The sequence below is a fragment of the Lipophrys pholis genome (assembly GCF_963383615.2).
Source record: "Lipophrys pholis genome assembly, chromosome: 11".
Taxonomy (NCBI): Eukaryota; Metazoa; Chordata; class Actinopteri; order Blenniiformes; family Blenniidae; genus Lipophrys; species Lipophrys pholis.
In genome coordinates, this window is record NC_137631.1 from 13,410,944 (window position 1) to 13,430,022 (window position 19,079).

At 42.9% G+C, this 19,079-nt stretch overlaps 1 protein-coding gene across 1 annotated transcript; it reads left to right on the forward strand.

Moving 5' to 3' along the window:
• Positions 1–862: 862 nt before the first annotated feature.
• Positions 863–13,313, forward strand: cep152 (centrosomal protein 152; the record flags this gene model as incomplete). The annotated part of the gene is made up of 26 exons (XM_080475732.1): positions 863–949; positions 3,029–3,138; positions 3,239–3,299; positions 3,394–3,684; positions 4,808–4,922; positions 5,003–5,143; positions 5,373–5,512; positions 5,649–5,849; positions 5,995–6,142; positions 6,301–6,392; positions 6,484–6,647; positions 6,954–7,155; positions 7,404–7,508; positions 7,601–7,731; positions 7,815–7,943; positions 8,033–8,333; positions 8,420–8,674; positions 9,147–9,278; positions 9,379–10,005; positions 10,208–10,283; positions 10,364–10,531; positions 10,672–10,756; positions 10,851–10,930; positions 11,059–11,215; positions 11,300–11,403; positions 11,495–13,313. The coding sequence occupies 26 exons, from the start codon at positions 863–865 to the stop codon at positions 12,280–12,282; spliced, it is 4,890 nt and encodes a 1,629-aa protein (XP_080331858.1). The 3' UTR covers positions 12,283–13,313.
• Between the last annotated feature and the right edge of the window lie 5,766 nt (positions 13,314–19,079).

Sequence of the window (19,079 nt, forward strand, 5' to 3'; positions counted from 1 at the left end):
TACACGAGCCACCGTACATAAAATAAAGCCTGTTTTGTTCAGGTTTTGTAGAAACATGCTTAATTAATGACGAACAATTAATAGTGTATTCGTTTTCCCTTGCACGAAAACAACCAAATTAGATAACTTTTAGTTTTCATCTTCGTTAATGGTTTTAAAACCACTGCGCCAAATAGTTAAACAAAAACTACATTACCCATAGTTCCACGCAGAGTAACCATGGATACGTGGATAGCTGGTTCCTTGGAGTTTGCGACAAAAAAATGTATTTAAAGTGGTTTTGTTATGCACATGACAAAATATTTTAAAACACCATACGTGTTTTAGCGCATATTGGTCGTATTAAGTGATGTAAGGCGATGAGAACAGTCTGGTTTATGAAGGATTTCTTCCTCATCGAACCGCAATGGTTTGGCGCTAATACGCGCGCGAGTTTCGAAGTGGGCGAGACTCCTTGCAACCGGCTAACCGGGAGTTAGCATTGCTTCTTCTGGCTTCCAGGTTCTGTTAACTCATCCTAATCTGACTGGTATCCGATGTATCGTCTACGTTAAAAGGGGTTTCGCGTGTGTTGTTTGAAGTATGCTGAACCCTTTTATTAACGTGACCACGGGATAATGCTTGTTCAGCAATATAATCAGCTGCGTGGCTAGTGGCTAAAGCTACCGAGCAATAACATTGTTCAGACAAGGAAAAAGCCTCGCAACAAAGGAACGTGTAAACAGGTGAGTCATGACTATGCTTGACAGGCTTCAATTCGCTATCATCAAACTCCGACAAACTTATATTTAACGTCCGTGTCGTACGTGTTTCTGATGGCCCCGTTATTCCAAACATTTCGTCCTCCAGCAAGCTGTGCAACATGTCTATGGACTTTGACAGTGCAGCTCTGCAAACCCAGCATGAAGAAGAGGAATACGACCAAGAGGACTATGCAAGAGAACAAGAGGTGCAACACTCTGATAACCATTATAAAAACTTCCGTATAGTTGTTACTATGTGTAATCGAGACAGACCTCCGTTGTCTTTTCTTTCTGGTTAAGTACCTCGTTTGTGCTCACTAACCAAAATATGTAGTTCTCCGAGATGATCACACATTTGGCTGGTTACTGTATGTGTTGTTGTTTTGGGAAGCAGTAAGGTATGTTTTGTGACTTTGCAAGCACGGTCACTTTCACATATACTACTTACAGAAAGTGAGGGATATTTGGCTTTGGGGTGAAATTCATGGAAAATCTAAAAGGTTCATGCTACAGTGATATACCATGAAAGGGGGCATTTAAGTAGTGGCAACCAATGCTGATTTCCTCATCTCAACAACAATTAATTGAAACGAGAGCGAATAACAAAAACTGTTTCAATAAATGATCATTTATCCTTGAGCGTCAGTTAGCTTTACAGTGATGATGTTCGCAAGTGGATCTATTGTCTGCCGAGGCTTCCCACCCTTCTTGAAGAGCAGCCCTCAGATCATTGAGGTTCAGGGGTACAGACTTACAAGCCTCTCCAAGGTGACTCAGCTGATCCCAGAGATTTTCTATGGGATTCAGGACTGGAGAAAGTGCAGGCCGCTCAATTTGAGGTATCCCAGTCCCCAGCAGCCGTTCACTAATGATGCAATCTCTTCAGTACATCTCTATCTATTGGAATGTATTTCTGAGAACATGCTGTTTGAAGCCTTGCAATGGTGAGGTTCTGTTGATCATTTGTTAGGCGTCGTCTTGGTCTCATGATGTCAGAATGTGAATTGCATGATTAGGACTGTTTAAATACCAATTCGAATTGAACCAATAAATTTATTAGAAGGAACAGCAAGTTGCACAAAAAGTAATGAAACACTGAACAGTTGCACATGTGCATTCAAAAGTCTTTGAGACAATTACATTAAGTTCACCTGTGAAGGTTATAATGGATCCTGAAATTTCACCCCAAATATCCCTAACTTTTTGTAAATAGTGTATGTGATGTGTTTTTACTCACACCCACTTGTGCAGTGAAACTGAGCTGACATTGGCTGTAGGGAAACTCCTCCTTAGAGGTGTGTCATGCTCAAATCTTTGGTTCTAGCTCTGCCTTGTAGCTTTCATATGTTGTCTTTAGATTATATAGTACTGTGCCTTTCTCCACTTCATTTAGAAACATCCTTTTAACATTTTACAAGTCAGCTGTAGAATGGGACTTTGATTAGTATGGATACCCCCCCTACCTATAACCTACTTATTATAGTCAAACAAGTGAAGTGGAAAATATTTGCCCCTACTAATTGGAATGTTTCTGCCCCAGTTAACCTTGCTATATATTTCTTCTGAACAATGGAGTTCTTTTGGAGCAAAACACAGCAGTCCTACAGGAAGCCGACAACATGCCAGACACGCTTTGGATTTTTCACAGAGAGGGAATTCTCTGCAGTTATATTTGGTTCAGGTTTATCTCGTCGCTTCACAGTTGAGGCTGAGGTGCCTCTTTAGTCTGTAATGTAAGAGGGACAAATATGGGTCCATTGGTTGTGGATACAGTCGAGGATTTGAGGACTATTCAACATTCCTTGTGGGAAGTAAGTCCAGCCAGCTTTTCTTGTTCCACCTTAAACGGCTGTTTTGTGTGTCAAGCATGTGCAGTCTGTGAAGAGCACAGATGAGAATTGGCATTATTTTTTGCGGGTTAGTAATAGATGAACTATGTAAAGGCATTACTGTCGTTCTGGGGATGATTACATTCATCAATATATATACTAATACATTCTTGAAACATTAAAAAATGTTTGTTTTTTTTAAATTGTGAGGGCAAAAAACACTTACAAATTAGTTTTGAAATTGTTTCCCTCAGTTGCTTCCAATACATAGTTTACCTTTTCAAAAAGCTGTGTGGTTAATTTAAAATCTTGCAACCTGTGTGTCTGTCAATGCATAACCGATACTGTTTCTGCCTCTTGGGTTGACACAGTCTGTCTTTCTGTATCAATCTGTTATTTTACAACTCTGTTGCGGGGCAACAATGGTGACTCATTTCCATGTGCTATTTTCTGCAGCTGCACAAGCTGCTCACAGACTTGCCCCATGACATGCTGGATGACAGCCGGGACTCCTCCCCGTCAGACCTGGAGTACTCGGCCTGCAGCAATAGAAATAGTGGCAGCAGGTAAACCACATTGATGTGTGTTGACTCATGACCAGTCAGTCAATGGATGAACTTTTCATGTGGTTCATTTATATTTATACATTTCTCTTTCTCTGATCAGCCCACATGCCAAATGGACTCAGCAATGGTCTGATAATCCCAGACCAGCCTCTCACACACAGGTAGAGTCAGCTTGTGTTACTAAATACTTTTTCCTCTCCAGACATACTGTATATTGGGGAAAATGCATATCTGGTTTTTACTTTCTCTCCAAAGAACTATGAAGTTGACTATGATCAAGACTCCCACAATGTGCAGTATGAAGATGGTGTTCCTAATACTGGACATCTGAGTCAGCCTCAAAGTCAACCTCTGCCCCACACTTGGAAACAGGATCATCACTTCGCACAGGGAGATTATCCGTGTATGAGCATTGGCACAGAAAAATCTACCGAAACTTGTGACTTTTCCACTGAGTTTCAATCGGAATTATATACCCAAGCCACCAATAGCCATGTGCAATATAATGCAGAAGGAGGATACGTGGACAAACAAAGCCATTTTCAGGTACGGTAATGGAATCTTTTATTATTGCAAGCTACCAAAACCACAAGGCACAATGTTTTATTTATTGACAGGAAATTCTGCTCACTTGGTGGTTGAATTTCATTGTGTTGGAGAAGAAAGCTGTTGCTTAAATTTGTCTGTCATAGTTATATTCTTATTTTTTTCCATGTAAATAAGTGTGGAAAAGGCGACCAAGGTAAACAGTATTGACATCTGCTCACTTCCCCCAATATAATCCTGCTGGGAGATTATTGATTCATATGAATCAATCTCCCACTCGTTGAGGATTTCACGTCATGCCCAGAGCGTTGTGGATTAAAACAGAACATTAACTTCCTAGTACATTCAAAATGTCATCTTCCAACTCCTGTCCTGTCCCCCCCCCCCCCCCCCCCCCCCCTCCACTCAGGTGAAGTGTCGGGGTGTCGTCCTCAACAGCATTTTAGCATTTCAAACCCACATCAATAACATCACCTGATCGTCATACTCCCACCATGGCCACATCAACTGCCTTTGCCCCTCCCTCTCACCCAGTTGCATCGCCACACTAGTCCATGCCCTGGTCACCTTCCATCTGGACGACTGTAGTTCCCTTCTGCTTGGGCTCCCTCTCAAATCCATTCATAAAGTCCCAACTGGTTTAAATTGCTGCCGCTCGAATCATCACCCCAACACATTCCATTCATCACGTAACCCCAGTTCTTCATGATTTCCACTGGCTCCCAGCTGAACAAAGCAATCACATCACTGATCTCCTCCACATCTACTCACTCAGCCACTTTCGCAGACCTGCCTTCTCTCTCAGCCTCACTGTCCCTCCGGCCCATATGACCACCATGGGTTCCGGAGCCTTCAGCCGCCCAGCCCCCCACCTCTGGAACACACTCCTGCCCAACATCAAAAAGATTCAGTTCCTGGACCGATTTAAGTCCCACCTTAAAACGTATCTTTATAAACAAGCATACTCATGCTAATTGATATTGATCTCCCTGAATGTTTTGAATGTTACTATGTTTTTACTAGTTGTCTATTTTCTGTATTTTAACATGCCATCACTGTGTTCAGTGACCTTGGATATCTCAAAAGGTGCCAATAAATAACACGTTTTACTTTTATTATTAAGGGTACTTGCAGTCCTCAGCACGCCGCCCATCAGCCAAAGATGTTTAACTCTCAAGGGGCTCAGCAAGAAGCCCACTTCGACCATCTGCAAAGAGAATTCCTGGACACGGCACAACGTGAGACAAACTTTCCAGATTAATACTATTGATGAGGTCAAATGAAATTCATTCCTGATTTTGGTTGTTCTATGTTTCAGAAAATCCTGAAAGGCAGCAGCTTGCTCAACTGCAGATTTTAAATAAAGCACAGCAAAGGCAAATCGAAGATTTGGAGCAAAAGCTGGAGGATGCACGGCGAAACATGAGATACGTTGAACATCAGTTTGCAATCGTTAGAGGTACGTTTCACACTAACTTTGATTATCAGTGTACGGATACTCTCATTGGCAGCGAGTGGAAGGAACTATCCCTTTATATTTTTACATGTTATATTAATTGGAATTAAAAGCTTTTTTTTTTCCCCCACTTAAAGTCTCAGTTGTTTTGAAACAATTTTTCCACTTTGACTCATCTAGTTTTGACACAATGTAAAGACCCCTTTTTTTTTTTTTTTTAAATGATCTATAGATGAAAAAGACGGCCTGGCTGTAAGTCTAAAGGAATCAAGTCGACTAGTGGAAGAAGCAAAAGTGAGAGAAGTTCAAATGCAAAACAAGCTGAAGGCACTGGAGCAGCAAGTGCAGATCCTCAATGATAGAAATCAGGAGGTAAGACGCACCTCAGGTTTTTTCACATATTCGTACATGACAGTATGTAATAAACAAAATTGTAAATAAATACTTACTTGCTGTAATAAATTAGGAATGGGTTTTAAGTTGTCCACATCCTTTTTTGTGTTCGCAGAACACCAAGAAGCAGATGGTGGCAGACGCTGCAGTGGACAGCATGAAGCAACAGATGTTGGAGCTTTGCCGCTCTGATACTCTGTCCAGAGTGCGAGAGCAACACGACAGAGACCTTACCATCATGAAGGAGCAACATGACTCGGCAATGTTGGCCCTGCAGCAGAAGCTGGACTCCACCTCGCATTCTTTGAAAGAACAGGTCTCTTACAGCATTGAAATACATCTGAAGTTGTTCACAGTTCACCCAATTAAAAGCAGAGAAATCTGAAAAGATTTTTATTTGAACCTTCTTGCAAACTTGGTCAGCCTCCACGTTGGTGGTTTTTTTTTCTCGCTTTTTCCAGGTTGATGTTTGTCAGAGTTTACGAGAGCATGTGACTCAGCTGGAGGGGCAGAAGGAACAACAACAACTGGAGCGAGCCAAAGTCATCAATGCCCTCACTCAACGTCTGGAGGAGAGTCAACAACAATGTGCCAAGCTGCTGGAGACAAGTGAGTGAAGGCATCGTCTATATACTATATCTATACTGAAATCAGTGTTTTTCCTCATGGTGAAACCGTGATCATTACCAAACAAAGCTACAGTGGTGTATGGGCATAGTCTTACATTGTTTACACTGAAATGACCTTTTATCTCTCGTTTTCTCCAGGTTCAGTACAAGAGATGAGTCAAATGCAAATCAAACTACAACAAGCACAGTCGGCTAAGGCACTAAGTGAAAACATGAATAAAGCTTTGCAGGTTTGCTCTTTGACGTTTCTGCCTCTCGAAATATGGTGACGTGAAAAAGCAGTTTGAGTTATCATGCCTTCCACTTTTTCTTAATCTACAGGAGGATATGGCTGATCTGAAGGAGCAGATTACGCTGTACGAGTCAGCTGTGAAACATGGTGTTATTGCATTGGACCCGAGCAGTGACTGGGAGAATCACCTGTCTGAGTCATGTTTGGATCTGGGATTGAAGAAAACAAACAGGAAAAATGGCATGCTGCAGAGGTACATGATGATTCCTCAGTGCACTGTGTTTGGTTTTTAATTTTGCAGTCTGGTTTCCTTCCACAGTCCAAAATGTGTCTTTGAGGTTATCTGGTGACTCTAAATTGCTTGTAGGTGTGAATGTCTGTGTGCATGATTGTGTCTCTCACTGTGTTTGGACGTGATGGACTGGAGACCTTTCTGCTTTTGCCCATAGTCAGCTGTTACTGGATTGAGCACCCTGCAGGATGATGGAGGATGAATGGCTGAAGTTAACTGACAGCACTCCTATCAGGAATGATCGTTTTTTTCTTCTTGTTTTGGTAGCCCTGCTCTCGCTCATCTGTCAGACTCCAAACTGCCAAAAGATGAAGCTTTAAGGCTGCTTCGAGTGGAGATGCAGCGCTGCCTGGGCAGTTTGAAGGGGAAGCGGCAGAAGATCAGTCAGCTGCAGGAAGATCTCCAGCACTGCCAGGCTCAAGTCAACGAGCTGCAGAAAGAGTTGGAGGAAGCCAAAGTCAAGACTTCTGTGAGAAATCTTCTTTTCTTATCACTGTGTTTGGGATTTAATTCAAACAAAACCAATGAAAATTTTATAATAGTTGAGCTAAGATAACAAGATATTTGATATATATTTAACATCATATGTTTTTGTAGATAATGATTGGCTTAAAATCACTTTGTGGGGAGAAAAAATAATGTATAACACAGATAAAGTGAGTAAATGAAAGGAAATATGTTGAATTGCTCTAATAAAGACAATTATTATGTCCTCAGGCCAGAGAGAGCAGTAGTAAGAAACCGATAGACGTGGCTGGAGACTCTCCGAAAGAGTTGCTGAGGCTACAAGAAGACAAACAGCATTTGCAGGAACAACTTGAGGTTTGTCGATTAATTATGTCCTTTATACAATGATGACGATAATTCTCACTTTTGTGACGTCACGAACCATTCTTTTTCTATCCAAACTGCAGGAGCTAGAAAAGAAGCACAAGGAGCTCAAACAAAGTGAGGAAAAGTTGAAGTCTGCTAATTCTGAGCTGTGCGCCAAAATGAGGGAGATGATCCAGGAGCTTGACCAAGAGAAACAGGAAGCAGCAGTGAGGTAAGATACGGAGAAACTGCACTTAACACATTCATTTTGAGTTGTATGCGTGTGTTGATAAATGATTCTGACCCTGCGTCAAGATCTGAGCGGATTCATCAGCAGTATCGGGACGACGTGGTGAACCAGATCAGGACCGAACTCGCGCTGGAACACAAGGCTCAGATTGAGGAGCTGAGTGTGCAGCACCAGCAGCAGGTTCACCTGCTACAGTAAGTCTCTTTCTGCAACTAATACTGAACATTTTAATCAACGAGAAACAGTTGAATCTCATGTACACGCCTCCTTACTTTATGTACAGAACACAGCTCTCTGAAGTCAACAACCAGATACTGGGCGTGCAAGAATGTTACTTGGCTATCTGCAATGAAAAAAACATGCTTGAAGAAAGTATTCGCAAGCGAGAGCAGGACGAAGCTGCGATTAGAGACCAGGGCAGCGCAGCTGTGGAGAAGCTGAGAACTGAACTTGAGGCTCAGCATCAGGCCTCTGTATTACAACTCCGAGCTCTCTGGTCCAAAGAGAAGGAGACTGAGATCCAGCAGCAAGTCAGTTCTCGTGTCTCTGCAACCAGGGCTGCAATGAAGGAGGAACTGCAAAAGGTAAGACCTCTTGAGGGGGAGTCCAGCCTCTGCATCTCTCGAGGAGTGACTTCACACCGGATTTTATTTTCTACTCCTTTTTTTAGATGGAGAGGACTTGGACTCAGAAGCTTGAGGATGCAAAAAGATCGGCAGAGACAGGTGAGGCGACCTGTCAGACAGACACCATCGAAACTACCCGTCTCACAGCCACTGCCGAGGAGCTGGAGTCCCGGCTCAGTGCACAGATACAGCAGCTGCAACAGGAGGCTGACAAGGAACGATGTAAGGCTGTGGAGGAAGCCCGGAAACAAGCCCAGAGAGAGGCGCAAGAAAAATACCTGGAGGACATGGCCAAACAGGTTGGTGAGCTTTTCATTCGTCTTACTGGTACAGCACAAAAAGTTGGAAAAAACATTTAAAAGTTGATTGATTTGTTGCTTATTTCTACACTCATGAAGATTCAAAGCATAATTAAAGATTTTGTATTCTCCGTCATTCATTTATTCATTATTTTTCCTGTTCCAGTGGTGGTGATTATCGACTCTAGTTGTAAAATAGGAAGATCATCAGATATTCTACCAATTGAGATAAAATAATAGAGGATAAAAACAAAAGGCTAAAAATATTCCAGTTGATGTGCATTGATAAATTTTTCTCTCAGATTCTAACTATTGAGATGTGTCTCATCACTGTGATGATGACTGAGAATGATAACTATATATTCTGTAATAGACCTTTAAGGCTCCATGTTTCTTTTGTTGCATCATGGTGATATTCTGTGCCATTTTCAAAGGGTCAAATATAGCAGTGGTCAATGTGTTTGTGTTTCAGGTTGAAGGTGCTGTGACACGGGCCTATAATCGCTGGATTGATGACTTGACTTCATTACCAGAATACCAGGCATCTCTGCTCACAGAGCAGAAGAAGTGGGGAGAATTGCAGGAGCAACATACTGAACAGCAAGTATGACAGGCTTTTTTGTTACAATTTTCAAAGTGTCATTACTATATATCCACTTGTGTTTTAATTTCTTTGGATGATCCACTTTGATGAAATGTTTCAGGTGTCTCAGGCACTAAAGGATGCAGAGGGAAAGTGGCACAGGACGCAAACGCAGCAGCTGGAGGAGCAAGGCTCTGGAGGACAGAGGATGGAGGAACTTCAAAAGGAGCTGGCAGCTCTCCAAAGCCAGCTGCAGCAGGTGACCAGAGAGCACGCTGCGGTAATGAAAGCGGAGCTGGCTGGAGCTAGAGAAGCCTGGACGAGAGACAAACGGCAGGAGATTGCCATGATCCAAGCTTGCAGTGAGCAAGTTTACCAAGCCAAGTTGCAAGAACTGCTGAAAAAGCTCGAGCAAGCCAGAGAGGACGCCGAACTCCAGAAGAAGGAGCTTCTCCTTCAGGTGGAAGCCAAGCTCCAGCAGACTGTGAGGACGCGGGAGGACGAGTGGCAATACCAGTACGCCGTCAAAGAGCTGACCCAGAAACGGCAACTGAGAGATGAATTCAAAGCAGAGCTGGAAAGTGGACTGGCAGAGGCTCAGGCGAAACTTCTTAATCATCAGGATGGTGACGACACCGGCAGGATGAGTGGGGCCACATCAGAGACCTCGATAACACATGTCATCCATACTTCATGTGCAGACTTGGTCAATAGAGCCGTTTCTCAGGCTAAAAAGGAGTGGGGAAAAGTGAGTCGTTATATCATTTGTCATCTAAAGAGTGAAATGTATAAAGCGAGTTTCATATTGAAACTGATATTGAAATTCAAGCTGCTAAAAACCTGATTGTATACAATTTAAGCCCTACTATATACTGCTATGGTGAATGGTAGAGTTGTTTTAACGTGGTATCTTATTGGAACAATGTGCTTTCTCTCTTCTGCTCCCACAGACGAGTGAAGAGAGGCTGAGAAGCGTCTTAACGGAAACACAAGCGCAGCATGAGAGAGACATCAACAAAATCCAACGTATGCAACATATTCACTGTTATCTAGTTTGAGCTGTGATCACTAGTCAGCATGATGGGATTTTCTTTGGTCATTCCCAGGTTCTCTTTCCGAGAGAAAGCAGGCGTCCGACTGCAGGAAGGAGTGTGCTCAGAATACAAGTAAACTGCAGAAGAAGAACAACGAGCTGCAGAGACATTTACAGAAAGCTTGCCGTCAACTCCAGCACAGCATTCGAGAGCACAAAGCAGCAATGCAGCATCTCAAGGGTACTTTTTCCCACTATTATTACTATTATTATTATTATTGTTATTAGTATTATTGCAAGTGAAATGCTCATTATGCTCAGCTGTGATTTGGAGAAGCATGTGTATTGATGCACCATGGACACGCCAATGTTTTATTGTAGCTGAACATCAAAGCAGCTTGCAGAAGGCGAAGGAGGAACATCTGCAGCAACTGGAAGAAGTCAAGAGAAGCAACGACTCTACAGGGTTTGTGTTTATATGTTTTTGGGTGTATTGTAATTTCCTTGCACCCAGCAAATCTAGAAGAGGAAAGAAAACCTGTTATTGCACTTGTTCCCAGAAGTTCTGATCAACAAAAACTGCAGCAAGGCCTGGAAGAGATGAAGCAGCAGTACCTGATGACTGTAGAGAAAATCCGAGGTTGGTCTTTATACGGGAATTTAGTAAACAGTTGTTTTGTTTTGTTACATGCAGCCTCGGACATTAAGCTTTTGAAAGTAATCATCCCCTATGAACACAAGCGGATCCTGTTTTTGTCTTCATTCCAGGAGACATGTTGCGTTACCTCCAGGAAAGTCGGGAACGAGCAGCAGAGATGATCCGCAAAGAGGTGCAGAGAGAGAGGCAGGACACAGCCAGAAAGATGCGGCACTATTATCTGACCTGTCTGCAGGAGTTACTGGAAGACGGAGGAAAGAGTACAGGGCGAGTGGCCTCAACTGTCCAAGGAGGGTTTGCTTCACCGTGGAACATCTGGCTCCTTGTGTTGACGTGTCGTGTGTTTTGCAGTGCTGAGAAGATAATAATGAACGCCGCAAGCAAGCTGGTGGCCATGGCTAAAGTGTTCGAAACGCCAATTAAAAGTAAATCGGGAAAGAACCAACATTTACCAGGTGGGACCGATTGCTTTTCTGTGTTTTATAACCCCCCCCCCAAGATTATCAAAGTATTTTCATTGTGACGTTCATCTCTGTTTTGCATAAGCCGGCAGTTCGACAGCTGTGTCCACCGCCACCTGCCCTCCAGGTGGAGACGGAGGCTTCAGGAAGGACCTGGCATCACCAAATGTGCTTCCTGACATGAGGACAGAGGAGAAATCCCACAGAGAAAACGCTGGTGCCGATTCAGAACAGAATGCAACGGCTCCAGCGAGGACTAAACTCTCAAAGCATTTGGACAAACCTTCAAATGAGAGAGATGAGACGTCAATGGACGCCGACACGAAGACCACAAACCGCCCCAGTCACAAGTCCCGTCATCGAGTGGCTTTCCCCTCCCCTGCAGATTTAAAAAATGCGTCCCTGTGGGGTAAAAACAGAGAGCTGCACTTGCAAGGAAGTGACTCTCCCAAAGTGCACAGTGGCCTGCTTTCAGAGCGGCAGGGCAAGGAGGCTCCGGTCCGAGGGGACAGACACACCGACTGGAGCCTGACCAGCAGCGACTCGGAGGCAAGCTTCCACGTTTCCACGCTGTCATTCCTGGGGAGGAAAGTAGAACCGGCAAAGCCTTTTGCTGCGTCGGCTGCATCAGGTGTCGGTGGAGAGTTCGGCACACTAACGCCAGATGTCTCTGACCTCACGGTTTATAATGAGATTGCAAAGACGACGCTGTACACGGAGATCCCGGCTCTCACAAGCAGAGGGACACAAAGGGAGCCCACTCCTGGCTCCGAATGTGAGACGCAGCAGGTCTGTTCCAGGCCTCTGTTTTCTGAGTTGAGACAGCACCAGCAGGACAGCGGCTTCGACAGTCCTCTCTACCAACAGAACTGAGGAGGGGCAGGTGTGAGGTCCAGCTGGTCTCCACAGTGGTATGTCTGATCTAATGGTGCTTCTGATAAATCCCCGTGTGACGATATGGAACTGTCATTATCATTATAGTTATTTGCAGTCTTTATATCTCGACGTATTGAGTGTTCGTTTGATATGTTTGGAAATACATTAATTTATTCTTTTCTGTTTCTTGAGTGAGATGCCACCTTCATCTGCCCTCTGTTAAGGTTTTATTCAACTGCCAGTTTTGGTTTTTGTAGTATAAAAAGTGAAAGTGGAGGAAAGAGCTCAGTCCAGGTTGAATAATATTTGCCTAAAGCTGACTAAATCACAACGTATAGGACAAACTGCATGGTCGGCACATAGTTCAAAGTGCAACGCAGCCAACTGAACTAACAAGTACTGAATGTAAGAGATGCACTCCAATGAGCCGAGCGACCTCCCCGTCTTTATTTCTCCCAGTTTTCAGTCTTTGTGCTCAGTCAAGCTGGCTTCACAGCTGGTTGTATCTCTGTTTTAGCTGAATATATTCAAACAATTTATCTTTTCATTGAACTTTTTTTAAACAAAGCTGAATTTAAAACACATTTATTCCCAAAACTCTCAAACTGCCACCTTAAAACACACGTTGTTCGAGTTATCGAGAAAAACCTGCAGCGGTCGATGATTGGTTACATCCTGTTATGTCAAAGTAAACCAGTTCACTTGACTATCAGCCTGTTGTTTGTCAACTTGATTATTTCTGAAAAGATTGTCCTGTCATCTGTCTGCTGTTTTATTTAAATTTAGAACTGAAGCACAAACGTCACTTGCTGCGCCCTATTCAGGGTCTGTGTCAGATATGCTGCTGAGGAGATTTTTTATGTGAAAAGTCGTGACGCCACTGACCGTCTACCTTCTGTAGGATTTCCCATGTCGGTGTGTTTGTGATTTTAAAAAATGTTTTAATCCAGTTCTTATATGTACTGTAACTATAATGGTGTTTTTAAAAATTGCTTGAAGTCAAGTTAATAAATTTTATATTGGACACTAAACATAATATATTGGTTGCATGTGCTGATGTTTTGCTATTCTTTCTTATACGTGTATAAACGTTTCAAACACTGTCGAGCCTGCCGGAGGACAACAGGTCAAACAGGTGGAAACCAGGATGTGAGCTGTCCTTGATGAGACTTTCTGGGGACGGCTGTGATGCTGTTTGTCCAGGAGAGGGCAGCAGAGATCAGGACATCAAGATGGCTTCGAATGCATTTGATTTAATTAGATTTTTTTACAAAATATATTTTTTTCCCATTATGAGCAACACCTAAAAAACTCCCTAAACGTATCTAAATATGTAAAAATTGATGTTCCAGGAACATCAATACGTTTTTGCATTCACATGATTGTTGAAATAATTTTAATCCTGATATTATCACAATGTTAAATTATTTTCGTTTTAAGCGAGACTATTAAAAGTCCCCCCCAGGGCAAATTGCATTCCAGCAAATGTTCAGAGAGTTGAAGTTACAGGTAATCGTCTCTGCACATCTTTTCCTGAGAGCAGAACTTAGATCCTGAATAAATGCATAGTTCAGAAGTATATAATTCCTTTTGTTTGTGTATTAATGCACATTTGAGGACTGATTTTGACTTTTGGTGCCACACAGTTTTGTGATTCTTTATATCGAGTTATTGCAAAACTTTTCCAATGGTTTTATTTTGTTTCTCTACTTTTTTTGAATGATTGTCATTATTTTGTTGTACTATTTCAATATTAAAAAAGAAAGTTATTTTAGATATTAAGTCTTCAGTTTTAGAAAAAAAATTTCTTCAGGAAATTGACGTTTTACCCATATTTATAATTGATGCTGAAATTCAGTAACCTTGTGATTTTTTTTTTTAATTGCTCAGTTTGACTATTAAAGTAATTGTTTTCACATCTTTATGATTATCTAAAAATTAATTACACTGGGAAGGTGTTTCATTTAATGAAAGTAGATAATTTTTTGAAATTCATACATTTTGAAACCAGTTATTAGGCAGGTACGTTGATAAGTCTTTCTTTTCAGTTCAGAATTAGTTTTTGTAGGATTGTCGTATAGTCATTGTTTCTAAATATTCTCAGTTCCATCACTAAAAATTTGGTACATATTTTGCAGACGTTCTACTGACTCTCCTGTCTGCTGACTTTGTAGTTCGTTTGGTTCCTGTATTTGGTTTCAGAGCTCTTTCCAAAGGGAAACTGGTGGAGGAGGGCTTCAACCTGAATCAAATAAAAGAGACTATTGTCTCGATGAGAGAGAGAACAATGACGTCCCACTCTGGACAATACGCTTGATTCCATATACTTTGCAAATGGCTCCACCTTGTGGTGAGAAGTGGGCATCACTATGTTTGTGCAGCTTTGGCCAATCCTTTTTCTTTCTCTCTCGTTGCAGCTTTAGGGACTGTACACATGAAAAATAAATACATTTAAGTTTTATAGTATTATATTTGAGCAATTGTGAACATTTTTGAAGAGATTTGACTGAAATGTATATTGTTTTAGCATCTCTGATTTCATGTATAAATGCAGCAAACATCAATGAACAACATAAACGGCATCATATAATCCGAAGTGAGCTTGATACATGCATATGTAGCGGGTCCCGGCTAGGTCTCCGCTGGCAGATGTATAGATAACCCGTTGATGGGTGTTCACTGTAAATAATGAAAAAGTTGTAATGAAATCAGCGACGCAGGGACACAGCTGTTCATTTTCCATTCAACCGGAGTATCTTTATTCACATCTTTATTTTAACACTATAACTGCATTTGTGAATTATTTTGTTTGCTTTGTATTGAAGCACAAGTTATATCCACACTTGGATAACATGAAGTAATGCATCCTTCATAGATCTGTCTTCAGACAGTAAATGTCTCCTGACATATTTTCTTAAACAATAACTTATCAAAAGTAGCATGAAACCAAAACACACATTTTCTCTTTAGATCACATTTTCTGTCTCTCATCAATCATGTCTTCACTTTCTTCCCTTAAACCTCTGTCTTCTCATCAAGAGTATTACTGTTATAACTACATTTTGCAAGAGTTCACTTTATACAACAGAATAAATTCCCTTTGCAGCTACAATGTATTACATTACCACAATCCGAACGCAACTATAATCATAAAGATGGCTGCCTCATAAATTGGCGCCAAAACCAATGCACTGAAGTGTACCTTTCGTCTGTTATTAACCTGTGCGCTGCCAAACGAGGCCCCAGCAGTAGCTCACCCTGATCTGAACGGCAACACCAACTTACTACCCCTTGAACACTGCGCCACACACAGAGAAATAACCCACAAATGTCGTGGAGCCGAAAGAAATAAACTAAAGAAAACAGTCGAATCGGACGGCGGCCGCCATTTCCTGAGGTGTATACAGACAGACTCAAATGCTTACATATTACCTACATTTAGCTTACAGAAAACACATCACCGCGGATTCATATTAACTTATTAACATTTGTAATAACACAGCGTGTGAGTAACCAACCTGTAAATAATGAAAAAGTTGTAATGAAATCAGCGACGCAGGGACACAGCTGTTCATTTTCCATTCAACCGGAGTATGAACCCAACTTGCTCGGCGGCTCGCCAAGGGTCCCCGAGTGACGCTGCTGGAGGGTGCTGCCACCCAGTGTCCATTTGGTGGTACAGCATGTCAATTGTGTTGCTGTCTTGCAGGCTGATTATTTTCCTTCTATTGAAGATGTATTTAATTGTTTTAGACAGTAATAATAAACAAAACACATTTTGTGAGTATCACATCCACCCCGACAAACAAAAATGGCTCCAGACATTTATGACAACGGAAAAAAAAAAAATTTCCTTTTTCTTTCCCCCTTTTGCTTTCTTTTAATAAACTTGTGCGGTGACTGGCATGTAATATGTGTAAGGCATGTACATTTGTGGCACGCAAGGTGCAGGGAGGACTAATTGTCTGGCCATGTGTGGCATGAAAGATAGGGGGGTAGAGGTAATCTGTGAGGAGATGGGATTTACATGGGTTTGTATTGAAGGTTGGCCCAGCGACTCATAAGTGAACATTGGTCTCGGTCTCCTCTCTCTGGTCGACCTCCTCATCTCTCTGTGTGCCTCTTCTGCGGGCCAAGTCATATAAGGGTGGCCACTTAGTCTTCCCTCCTGTACTTGTTCAGCCTGTCTATTTTGCTCATCCTCTCCAGGCTGTCGTAGGTAAGTGACATCAGGTTGTTCACTAATCCGCGATTCATTACCGACTGAATCCCTTTTTCTGTCATTTGGGCTATGTTTATCGTCTTTTACAGGAATGCCTTGTTCATTCTCTCTTTCAGGTAAGTTTGTCTCATCCGTGTGCGTGTTGTCTCTCTCAGCTAGGTTTGTCTCATCCGTGTGCGTATTGTCTCTTTCAGGTAGGTTTGTCTCATCCGTGTGCGTATTGTCTCTTTCAGGTAGGTTTGTCTCATCCGTATCACTAGGGTTGGTCCCCCTCGTCGGTAATGTATTTGGACATTCTTTGTGGGTCAAAGTTGGACCCCTTGGAGTCTGACCAGGCACTGTCCTGGTTACAGGTGTTCTCAACCAATAACCTCCTGTCCACTCACCATCCTCCTCATCGGTGTCCAGTGTACCACCATAGTCGGCAGGGCTTGCCCTCTGTTGAGGTTGTTTTTGTCTCTGACGGGGTGTTAAGACAGTGTCAGCTGACTGTGCTGGGCTTTCAACAGGCAGGTCATTTACTAACAACAGCAAGTTCCTATGTATGGTTCTGTTCCTTGCATTTGGGTCTCCCTCAGGATGAATGACATATACAGGATTGTCTGAGATTTGCTCCTTCACCACATAGATCCTCTTTTCCCAGTATGAGCGTAGCTTACCGGGTCCACCTCGCTCACCCATGTTTCGAACCAGTACTCGATCTCCTGGTTTGAGGACCACGCCCCTCGCCTTTTGATCATAGTAGGACTTGTTCTTTGCACTTGACGACAGGCTGGATTTGTTTGCAATCTTGTATGCTTCAGTCATTCTTTTTGACCATTTCTCCACATATCCCATGTGTGTTACTGATTCGGCGTTTCCCAATAATCCAAACAACAGATCCACGGGGAGACGGGGGTGTTGCCCATACAGCAGGTAATGAGGTGAGTAACCGGTGGACTCGTGGCGAGTACAGTTATATGCATGTATCATTTGTGGCAAGTGTTCCTTCCATCTCTCTTTTTCCCTGTCTGTCAGTGTCCGTAACATTTGCAGCAGTGTGCGGTTGAACCGCTCAGCGGGGTTAGATTGCGGGTGGTATGGGGATGTTCGTGAGTGTCCGACCCCTGACAGCCGTCCAAGGGTGCGGAAAAGGTCGTTCTCGAACTCGCGCCCTTGATCATGGTGGAGACGATTTGGATAACCAAGACGGGGTATGTAGTCGTTGTATATCCGTTCAGCTGCAGTTTGTCCTGATTTATTTTTGGTTGGGTAAGCCTGAGCAAATCTGGTAAAATGGTCTATTACTACCAGAATGTACTCGTAGCCTCCTTTGCTTTTCTCCAGATGTAAGTAGTCTATGCAAACCAGATCGAGAGGGGAAGCAGAGGTCAGGCCACCCATTGGCGCGCGTACATGTGTGGTGGGTTTCTTTTGTTTTATGCAACTGCATTTTCTTGTCACATACTCCTCTATACATCTCTTCATGTGTGGCCAATAGAAACGTTCTCTGGCCAGATGGAGCACACGTTCTGTGCCAATGTGTCCCATGTCGTCATGGAGATGTTTTAGAGCAACTGACCGATACTGGCTGGGCAGGACTAACTGTTTCCTCTCTTGTGTTTGACGGTACAGAACTCCATTCTCTAAATGTAGTTGATTCCACTCATGAAAGAGCTTGCGAGTGAGACCACTCCCTGACCTTCTGACCTCATCAGTGAGAACATTATTTGTCTCTTTCAGTCTTACTATTTCCCCTATCCCAGGGTCGTCTCGTTGGGCTTTTGCCAGCTCTTCTTGACTTATTTCGGGCAAGAGTGAATGAGGCTGTGGCATTACATTAGCAGAGGTGTACAGTGCAGCTATCCATGCTACATCTTTCTTCTGGGCTGCTCTACCACCTTCCCAAGTCGCATGCAGCACATCCTGAGACAGTTCCTCCGTGCATGTCGCCACATAGTTGTCGATATCGAGTGGAATACGTGAGAGCGTATCGGCGTCTATATTGTTTTTTCCAGGTCTGTATTTAATATTGAAGTGGAACTCTGACAATTCTCCAACCCAGCGGTGTCCAACTGCATTGAGTTTTGCAGTGCTCATGACGTAGGTAAGCGGATTGTTATCCGTGTAGATGGTGAAATGTGGAGCATAGAAGAGATAGTCTCTGAATTTCTCACACACTGCCCACTTCAGAGCAAGGAACTCAAGTTTTCCGCTGTGCAGTCGGTAGTTTCTTTCTGCAGGTGTCAGAGTTCGTGATCCATACCCAATGACTCGCATTTTTCCACACTGTCGCTGATAGAGGATTGCGCCCAGCCCTTTCTCGGAGGCATCTGTGTGTAGGACGAATGGTTCCTCAAAGTTGGGGTATGCGAGGACTGGGGGTTTGATCAGCATACTGACAAGCCTTTCCAAGGTTCTTTGGTGATCCGTCTCCCACTTGATAGGTGTTTTGGACGGAAGTTGCGGACCCTTAGACTTACAGTGACGTAGAGGGGGTTGGGGCATGGAGGACTTGACTTGGAGCAGCTCATACAATGGTGTTGCTATTTTAGCAAAGTCCTGTATGTAGGAGCGGTAATAACTCAGGAAG